Consider the following 10,807-nt stretch of genomic DNA (forward strand, 5'->3'; position numbering starts at 1 on the left):
CAAAGTATGTTTTGAACTTCTAATAGCAGATTTTATGCCCAATATGACATTTCATCGAACAGATAGAATGCCTATACTTCCTAAAAGTCATACAAGAAACCAATCATCAAAAAGTTGAATATTGTTCTACTATAATCAATATCCCACAACAAACCCAGCAATACCCGATCTCTGAAAATTTTTATTTCCTAAAATCCTTTTACCGACATTAGATGAAAGTTTTGGGATGATTTCCATCAACTTTGGAATCTCAGTTGTTATAGAGAATATATTGAACAGAGTGACTAAAAATTAGCAATGTGAGATGGAGAGAGTTCACTTACCAGTTGTCTGGGTCGTGCCTGGATATTTGGCTTTGGCTTTGGATCTTGTTTCTCGTGAATGTCTTGGATGTCTGTGCTTCTGCTTACAGCTTTTAGGTTTTAGTTTTTGAAGCTTTTTAACCTTGAAGGTTTTTTTGGGGTTTTTTTTATTTTTTTATTTTTAATTTTTCAAAGAGAGATTGTTTTGGCCATTTTTCTTTTTTCTTTTTTGGCTTTTTGAGTGTTTTATTTTAAAAGCTTAAGCTGCTTATAGGAATGAATAAATTTAATTAATATTTTAATAATAAATTAGCCTTCTAAGCGTGAGAAGTTTGTCATTTGGGGCTGGCTTTGATGCTCATATGAGTTAATTGCATTTGTAAGAAATTTTCTCTATTTCAATTTTCGAGAGAAAAGAGTAATTACCAATTCAATTCAATTTTCTTTGATTACCAAAAGCTAAATGTTTTTATTTTTGTATAACAGATACTTATATATTAGTATGAGGGATGATAGGGATCTAACTATTTTTTTTTAATTTAAATAAAATAAAATAAAAATTGAAAAAAATGTCTAAAGCAACCCTATCTATTTTTTGTCTTTCTTTTATTTGGTATTTTTTTAAAAATGAAAAATGATATTTTTTTTTCATAATAATGTCATTTTTTTTTTAAGAAAATGTCATTATTATGGAGAAAAATACCATATTTCATTTTTAAAAAAATATCAAATAAAAGAAAGGTAAAAAATAGATAGGGTTGCTTTAGACATTTTTTCCATTTTTTATTTTGCTTTTTTTTTTTTTTTTTTAAATAAAAAATAAAAAAATAAGGCAAAAGTTGGACTTATGTTGGGCAAAAAAGTTGGGTCTTTAGCATTTGCGTATTAGTATTGTCGCTCATAACCTTAATCGATAGAGGAACAACATTAATGACTTATTAGCGCAACGACCTATCATCGTTAAAAGTCATTAGCGACAACTTTTGAACTTTTAGCGATAACTTTTTATTGTAACGTGTGGGGCTCTTCAGCCCAAGCCCAACCTAGTGGGCTATTGCTATATCAAACATAAATCATAAAAGCTAAACCCCATATTCTAAAATTAGATAAATATAATTTTGAGTAAATGTTATTTGGATATAAATTATTTTTAGGGGAAACTTTAGTAAGTCCCCCCGAACTTCTAGCCTATTTGACAAACACCCCATGAACTATTAAAACTCTCGCTTAGGCTCCTTGAACTTTGGTTTGCTCTCACTTTTCCCCTCTTTATTAATTTTCACCGTTAAACCGACATTTTGTGCCCATTTTACCCTCAACGAAAATTACATTGTTTTGGGCTCCAAAACTACACCGTTTTAGACTTCAAAACTACATCACCATCTAGCCCAAAACAATGTTATTTTGGGGGTGGCTGGACCACCCTCAAGGGGCTGGGGGTGTTTCGGCCACCCCTTACCGGCCTTATGGGGTGGCCAAACCACCCCCAAGCCCTTGGCTACCCCCAAAAGCCTAAACCCATTGCCCTTGGGGGTAGTCCGGCTACCCCCAAAAGCCCAAACCCATTCTCCCATGCAAATTTTTTTGGGCTTTTGGGGGTGGCTGGACCACTCCAAGGGCCTGAGGATGGTTTCAACCACCCCATACGGCTGGTAAGGGGTGGCCGAAACCACCTCCAAACCCTTGGGGGTGGTCCGACCACTGCCAAAACACCCAATCCCCCCCCCGCCTTTTTTTTTTGGCACTTTGAGTGTGGCCGGTCCACCCCCTTGGCCATGGGGGTGGTTCAACCATCCCCAAACCGGCCAGGGGATGGCTGAAACCACCCCGATTTTGGTCCTTTTATTTTTTTATTTATTTTTATAAAAAAAATAAAAAATAATAATTTTAATGCTTAAAACGAAATCGGACCATCTAAGAAGGATAGTTTACCAGTTTACATTGTCGGACCATCTAAGAACGAACTCCAAAAGTACATCATAAGAACCAACTCCAAAAGTCCCATTCAATCATCACAACCAATTAATTAGTAAACATGATAAATTAAAGTACCCTGAAACGCACAAGAAAATAATAGGCTCATCAAATTATCTGAAAGAAGTATGAAGAGGACGTAAAAAGAAAAAGAAAAAATTATTAGGTACCCATACTATTGGAAATGAAGATGTAAAAGTAAATATGGGGTAAATAAATTCTAAAAGTTTGGCTTTAATTTCAAATTATCTATGTAAAAAAAATAAAAAATAAAAAAACCAAAAAACCAAAGACTGGGCTCTCCTTGCTTTTCACTAGGACCCACTCCTGACAAAAAAAAATAATGTTATTTATTATATTGATATATGATTGTCATATAATGATATGACAGTGAAAATCAACCTTTATTTATTTATTTTTTTTATTACAATTGTTGATCCAAGGCTAAGTTTCCTTATTACATATGACAGTAGCATAGTAATCTACTAAATAGTATTACTTGAAGAATAATGCTTTATTCACACATATTTATCACACATATACTTATGTCACATTAGTTGATATAAAGTGTTTTAAGTGGTTTACATAAGGCATTTAAAATATGTCATGTTAGTCAGTGTAACAAATGAATGTGAAGTGTAGCCGAGATTCGAGAACCTCTCATCCAATTAGCAAAAGTTGTGTGTTTGCCCTATCAAAGGGCAAACCAAAACTCAACCCTCCCAAAACCATTTAAGATACTTCGCTCTCAAGACAAATATTGCGGCTATGTTTGGCAAGCAACTCTTCTCATTTATCTTTTCAATTTATTGCTCGTATGCAGATACGCAATATGGAACACGCGATTCAACATGATACCCTACCTCTGCAAAATGAAAAGCAGTTGATTCGTGAAATCAAGCAATTGAAGATATGCTTTTCTACAATTTTTAATTTCTGAATGATGGCAAATATTATTTTGTTCGTTTGGCTAAATGTTTTATCAGTTGATTGTTTGATATGGTATTCATTTTAGGAGTGACCCTTCATGCGCTTCTCCTCATTTCTTCTTTCTTAATGTATTCTACTCCCATTTTCACATTATTAAAGGCGAGATTTTGCTTTTCTCTCATCGGACTAGTCATGGCGGAGGTAATGCTTCGATTTTGTCTCTATCTCTCTTTTAGTCTTTTTGTATCTGTTTTGGTTACCAAGAAAGCATGAGAAAATAAGTTAAATTCACTTCTTTTCTTTTAGTTGTTTCAAAGTCTTAAACTTGTTAGTTCAGTGATTGAGATTAAGAATAGTTGCTAAAGAAAAATTAGAAGTAAAGTAATTAAATCGGCAATAAGTATAGTTATCATGATAAACATGCAGATCTAATTACCAACAAAGATGGTTTATCCGTTTACAATAATTCCAATCATGATTGATTTTTTTTTTGGGTTGAAATATTATGGCTTCGCTTCTTGAGGCAGATCTATTCAAATCAAGTTGTAAAGTTGTTTCCTTGCTAAGATGTGTTTTATTTAGTAGTTAATATTATCTGGAAACGCTTTCCTCATCTTGGTCTTTGACTCAAGCTTGCTCCCACTTCTAAGCAAATTAATTTTAAGAATGCTTTTAATTTGCTTTGCAGCTTACTCGATTGCTTTTAGGATGATGAGAGATTTAAGGTGAAGTGATACTTGTTTGACATGCCTTTTCGTTGTGGTTGCAGGACAAGTAATTAAAGGATGAGACCAAAACTATGAAGAAACGAGAAAATGCATGTTTCACCAAGAAAGCCATTTTTCATCCACTTATCTATTTCAAAACCGCAAATCAACCCAAATTAACAACCATAATGTCGAGAATGAAAATAAAATATTTTACCATTACTAAAATGGGTATGTAAAATAAGCTAATATAATTAACAGTTTCTCTTGTTAATCGCAAACCACGACTTTCTCATATCTTTTGTCCGAGATGACCATTTCCATGATGGCGTCAGGGTTCATAACCCATTATTCTCTATAGCCAATCTCAATAATTTATTTGAAAAGCCTTTAATCAGAATTACCCCTCGAGGCCCATTCGGCACTATACCTAACCCAAAGTCATAACTTGATTTCTTTAAGACATTAAAGTCTCTTACAGAGGAGAAGCCGTGACGGTGTCTTAATAAGTTCCAGAAAACTATAACAGGCAGAGTGGTGTATCCATTTTCATAAAACTTATTTCTAATTTTCTGATAATCAATATTCCAATTATCATGGCAGCAAGTTTCATTGAATTCCATACTAGTAAACACAAAAACTGTCTTCACCATCTTGTCTTTATCAATGTTTTCTTTGACTGCAACTTCCAAGATGTGAAGAAACACCTTTCGAAGATCTATTTCCAATCCCCAATCCATTATGGTCTCCATGAAATCAGTCCTACTTTGTAGATCAATTCCTTCAATCTTTTGAAGCCGAGGATCATGGCTGAATGTCATAATCTTTTCTCTCCATGGGCCTTGGCTCAAATCTGAAATTAGAAGCCCGAGTGCAATGCTAACTGTAGTACAAAACCCAGTCATGCTAGGTGAGACATCGCAACATGGAAGACAATTTGTAAACTTCCCTTTCATTGTGAGGTGTTCGATCATTTTCTTCAATTGTAAATTAGCAAGTTCGGCACAACTGCCATCGTAAAGAGAACACAAAATCTTGTGAGGAAGTAATTCTTCAACTGGGATCTTTGTATTTGCATATTTCCTTACATGACGGTTTTTGAAATTCATTTTTCTTTCTCTAGTGCATGTTAGAAGAGCTTCATTATGTTGTGTGTCTTTACTGTGTGTCAAACGAGTCTCCTGTATGGGAACCTCCCCGACTGGAATGTAAGACTCGCGCGAGTTTAGAGCTCTACGAAGCGGGGCAATAACTTCTTTATGTAGACGATCTCTGACTCTGTAAGCATAATGGGGCTCTGAAATTTTCTTGTATATTGGATCTAAATCTTGGGGAAAGAGCCTTCTAACAATGCTTTCACACATAAGTGTTGCGTAATCAAAAAATGTGTTAAGGGAGGGGCAAAACTTAGCAGCGAGGCTGATTTTATGAAGATCGCCAGATTTCAAGAACTCAAGATCAGACTTGAGCAACTCACTGAAGAGATCTGATATCTGATTGTATATAAAACGATAATCGTCATCCCCATAGTAGGCATCTAGGAAAATGCCATTTGAGGATTCCCTATCAATAATCCAATAATTAGTTTCAAATTTTGTGTCACTTTGCAGCAATTGAAGAAGAAGTAAAGGCAAATGCTTCAAATATCCACACTCAGCTAAGGACCTCAGGTTGCATGCTAAGGTTTTGTAATGCTTATGGTAAAGCCAAAGAAGAGGACGGTGGAAACTCTGGTGAGCTCTACGCATAGGTATTTTTGGCATGTAGAGGATAATTTTCAAGGTGGTTAGGGGGTTGTGGTTCCAAGCCAAATCCAATAGATAATAAGTACGGCCAATGTAGATACCAGGACCTGCAAACAAGAAAAGATCCACACATGGGTTTCCTGTGGATATCGGGAGAGGTTTGAAGTAACTTTTCTCCCACGGATCGAAAGGTTGTGAGATACAGGTTATATATCTAGTAACGGGTATTAGATCTCCATCAGAAGGCCATGGACCAAGTAAGCGCATATGGGGCTCTTTAATTTCTAAGAATGGTTTCATAGAAGTATAAATATATGTGCCAAAACGATGAGAAATATACGATTTCATCTGAAACTTACACAATTCTATCATCCCAACCCTTCTGCTCAGATTCAGAGCTTTATTCATATTCATTGGAATTTGGGTGAAAGCTGATCGAGAATTTGAAAATTTAAACAATTTATTTTCTTGAGAATACATGATAATAAGAAATACTGGTGTCAAACAAACAGCAACATCACTAATATTATACTGCGCCATAGAGATTTTCAATCATTTATTCTCAACCCAACAACCAACCCCAGATCGAGATGTTTTCCCATATTTTCCGGCCGTTTTCATTCTCCGTTTCCTCGGCATCCAAACGTAGGGTAAAAAACCAACAAAAGAATCCCGTTGATTAAAAAAAAAAAACAAAAATTGAAAATTTTGCAAGTGAAGATACAATCAGAAAAGAATTGATACGGCCAGTGTAACAATTAGATCAATCAACTCCAAATTTGACCATAATAACACCATACTCAAAAATCAGAAAAAATAACAAAAAAATAAATAACTCACCTTGCCAATTGTATCCACGAGCGAACTATTTTTAGCGTGGTGGCTGTTCGGTTTTAGGGTCGAATAGGGCTAATAGGGGATGAAAGATATTTTTGCTATTAAAGGGAGATTGATGTCTTCCGGTAGTTTGAAGGGACATCAGTATTTTAAGGAAGATATATATACATTAATTTTTTTTTTTTTGAAAATAATAATTCACTTCTCATTCATCAAAATCAGGCTGAAGCAATTTGTTCCGCTTGAACAATATCACAAATACAATTGGGTACCTCATCCCTCCATACACGGTCTATAATATGTCTGGTTGCCAATTTAGCCAATTTACATCTTTTAGACTTCAATATCTAATTATGCAAATTTAAAACTTGAGTTTACCAAGAATTTAAATCGAAGAATTTGATTCATTTTTCTTAAATAAATAATAAAAATGACATGAAAAATAGGCAACAACTTCTTCCAGTCATTTGCAATTTTCTAAGCAGATTGTTTGATGTCTGCATAGATAAAAATCTTGTTTTTTTCTTTTTTTTCTTTTATTTTTTAATGTGTCATTGTATATATGGATTGCTTTGCCAGAAATCGGAATTTTTTTTTTACGAAGCGTTTGCATTTATCTTTCTTTATCGCTTCAACACTATCAGTACTCTTGCTAGGTACCAACAACCACGTAGAGGAGGTTAAGGGGGCAAGCACTGCTGAACACATAACAAGATCTGTTGTTAGGGAAAACAAACCCACAAAAAAGGCTACAGAAAACCGAAGCAACTATGAAAGAAAAGCCCACATAAACATAACAAAGGCTATAGAAATACATAAAAAGAAATCAAATAAAAAACCCAGCCCAGTAGTAGGTGCAGAGGCGGAGGGGATGGGACATTGAGTGGGATCCCTGCGCCTGTGCATGAAAGTTGAGTGAGGCTGCTACGGGTTGCAACGAGACTAGAATTATGATTTTCTCCAATTCATTTGAACTTGATAATATCCAGTTATTTATAGTGGAGATGTATTTTTGTCTCTTCAAATGAACTGAAAAGAATCCTATTCCAGAGGCTAAGATTAGGTCATCATTAAATGAAATTATGAAAAAAATGATTATTTCACATAAATAGCGATGTTTGGTTCCTTAAGGTGGTGTTAAAAAAGGTATCCGGAGTAGTAGTTTAATAATCTCACAAGTAATTCTGATTGGCAAAATGGTCATAATATTGAAATGATGCTAATGCAGAATATGACGAAGTCAAAAAGTGGTCCCCAAGGGGTATATCAATCGGCAGTGAACCACGCCTTATGAAGTGGAGGTCACTACTTCGAATCCCCCTCCTCCTTCTCCTGTGTGGACATGTCAAAAAAACAAAAAAAAAGGGAATATGACGAAGTCCATTGAGAGATGGGAGTCTAGTTTCTTTTTTTTTAATTGTTTTTTTTTTTTTAAATTTTTTAATTTGAGTTTTTAAAAAAGAAAACAATAATGTGGGTATTTTGTAATTATGGTTCAATTCTGTTACATAGATTTCTATTTATAGAGAGGAAATGAGTAGTAAACAAGAAATTAAAAATAAAACCCTAAAATACATAAAGAAATAAATAAACCCTACATTACAAATTAAATAAGAGAAATATAAAATATTATAACAAAGGAAATAATATATTTTAATAAATTCCAATGAAAACACATATATTGTCACCAAACTAAAAAAAAAAAAAAAAAGAATAATTATTGTATTCTACCATTTTCTATTCATAATCATAACTATTTATTTTCTTAATGGAATACGCATTTCGCAAATCAAACGAAGTCCAAATGTTAGTGTTTGTCTGCCGCCCAATGAGTAGTCCTAATTTGGGCAATTGGCTATTGTTCATCATAACATTGAAGTGGATCGAGACCTTCTCCATTTTTTTAGGCTGTAGCTTTTTTGGTGTAGGCACAAACTAATGAATTTGAGTTTTCTCACCCGAGCCCGGTTTCAGTTTTGGACTTGAGAGGATTTGAGAGCATATGCCGATTGGTTGAGGATTAATGCTATAAATCATTAATCCATTATTTTTTATATGGGTGCATGGAGATTGATTTTTATTGAGAAGGATCACACAACATCATTCTCTCCGGTTCAAATTAACTTAGTATCCGGTTAGTTATATTTAAGAGGTATTTTTATTTTTTTACTTTTTGAATGAATAAAAATACCCTTTCAAATATAAGTAACTGGATATTGGAGATGGAGCAATAAATATAATGAGATCACGAAGGTTTAATGTTTATAGGGTTTAGAGTGATCAGTGATGTGTGATAATTAATGAGGAGAATATATAGCATTCCTCTTTAGTTGAGTGCTCAAAGTTAAAGCAAAACTTATTATTCTCACAAAACTTAAGATATTCTCCTTATTTCGTACAAAAATTTCGCACAAAACTTCCGACAAAACAAGCCAGACAATAATTTCGTACAAAAATGAAACCCAACACTGTCACAGAGGTAAGCTACGATCCAAACCTTGTTCTTGTTTTTGGGTTCTTCCATTCTGCTTCATATTTTGTAACCATAAAAAAAATGTTTCTAGGGTTAGGGTTAGCGTTTTGTTATTGAACCAATATTTCTCTTCTTTTCGACAATATAACGGTTTGGTTTCCTAGAATCGCCAGATTAGTCTAGTTTGTTAGTCAATTTGTATATTTTAATTAAATATAATTTTTAATTTGAGTTTTTAAATTATTATATATTAGTGTTTTTATGTTGCAAATAAAAATTGCACTTTTTAGGTTAATATGAAATATTTTACGATAGAAAACAGTTTACTCTGAAACAAACGAAGCCTTAAATGTCCCAAATCGTTCATTTTCGACAGGTTTGATTAACCTAGTTCATTGTAAATTACGTACTCGTGTGAAATTTGCAGGCTCTGACACTCTTTATAGGAAGCCATTTTCGTCGTCCTCAGAGAATAATGATAATGGTGTACGTGTGCAATTCAACAAAAATAGTGACACTACGTAAAATGGAGGAAGCTAGATACTGTAGAAATAGATTGTTTACACTATATATTAATTCACACACAATATATATATGCATGAATTAGAAAAAAATATATATATGCATGCCTCTAGGCTCTAGCTAGTAAATCAAATCCTCGGAACTTCTGAAAAAAAAAAATCATTACGCGGAAGAAACTATATATAGATATAGATTTTTTGAAATAATATTTTAATTCAATAAATTAGGCTAATTTTTATTTATTTATTAATACTAAAACAGCTTAGCCAAATTAGACTATTTTTTTTAATTGATTTATTTATTAATACTAAAACAAATTCACAAGCTAAGCGGTTTATCCAAACAGTCGTTGCAACAACATGTCATTGCAGAAAGCTAGTGGCAAACAACAACCTTAGAAAAGACTCCATACTTGTATAATCATTTTTTTCTATTTTGCTCCGGCAATGTAGATTTACTAATAAAAATGAAGGAAAAAAAAAACCAAAGTAGAGAGGGTGAAATATGTGAATTATCTCTAGTTCATTTAAACTTGAGAATATTCAATTAGTTATATTTGAAGAGTATTTTTGTCATTTTATTTTTTGAGCGTACAAAAACGCCCTTCAAAAATGTCATTTGACTTTTTGGTAAAATCCAAGTCATTGAGATTTGAGAAAATCTATAAAATTCCAAGAATTGTGTATATATCAGTATATATGGAAAATATATTAATTAATGAGTGCGATAAGTTGGCGTTTGTTTTTCTACTTGTTCCTTAAGAAAACAAACATATGCATTATGGTGGTAAAATATATTTTAGATCTATATCTTCAGAAGTCGCAAAAGATTTGGCAAATACTGATATACATATAGTTATACTCCATATAAAACACCTATGGCAAGATTGGTTGTGTAGAAGCTTATATATATGTATATACATAGGACTTATGGATTGATATTTGTGAAGGGACTTGGCTTACCTGCGGTAGTGCAAACTACCGCAGATATGTAGAGCAAACTACTGCATTGCGGTAGTTTGCTCTACCGCTGAGATTTCTTTTCTAATAACATAAGTATAAAAAAAAAAACACCGTCAAATCTCACGTTTAACTCTTGTTTTTTTCTACCCAAACCCCAAGCCGTCTTCTCTCTTTTCTCACCATATCCAAAATCAATTATTACACTGCTTATCCTCTGCACTTCTGCAGCAATCTTTTGAAGTTTATCTCCAGTAAGAAGACTATGAAAGTGTTTTGAAGCTCCTTGAGGATGAAACATCATTTACAATGCAAGTTTTTTTCCTCGGGGGAGTAGAAACCCCAATTCTCTTCTGCA

At 33.5% G+C, this 10,807-nt stretch overlaps 1 protein-coding gene across 1 annotated transcript; it reads right to left on the minus strand.

Moving 5' to 3' along the window:
* Positions 1–4,251: 4,251 nt before the first annotated feature.
* Positions 4,252–5,661, minus strand: LOC132165190 (uncharacterized). Its single transcript, XM_059575677.1, has one exon. The coding sequence runs from the start codon at positions 5,659–5,661 to the stop codon at positions 4,252–4,254; it is 1,410 nt and encodes a 469-aa protein (XP_059431660.1).
* Positions 5,662–10,807: the final 5,146 nt, after the last annotated feature.

This window comes from Corylus avellana, chromosome ca11 (assembly GCF_901000735.1).
Source record: "Corylus avellana chromosome ca11, CavTom2PMs-1.0".
Classification (NCBI taxonomy): Eukaryota; Viridiplantae; Streptophyta; class Magnoliopsida; order Fagales; family Betulaceae; genus Corylus; species Corylus avellana.

Excerpts from the sequence above, each read along its gene's own strand:
- LOC132165190 (XM_059575677.1), bottom strand. The coding sequence starts at position 5,661 with ATGCGTAGAGCTCACCAGAGTTTCCACCGTCCTCTTCTTTGGCTTTAC.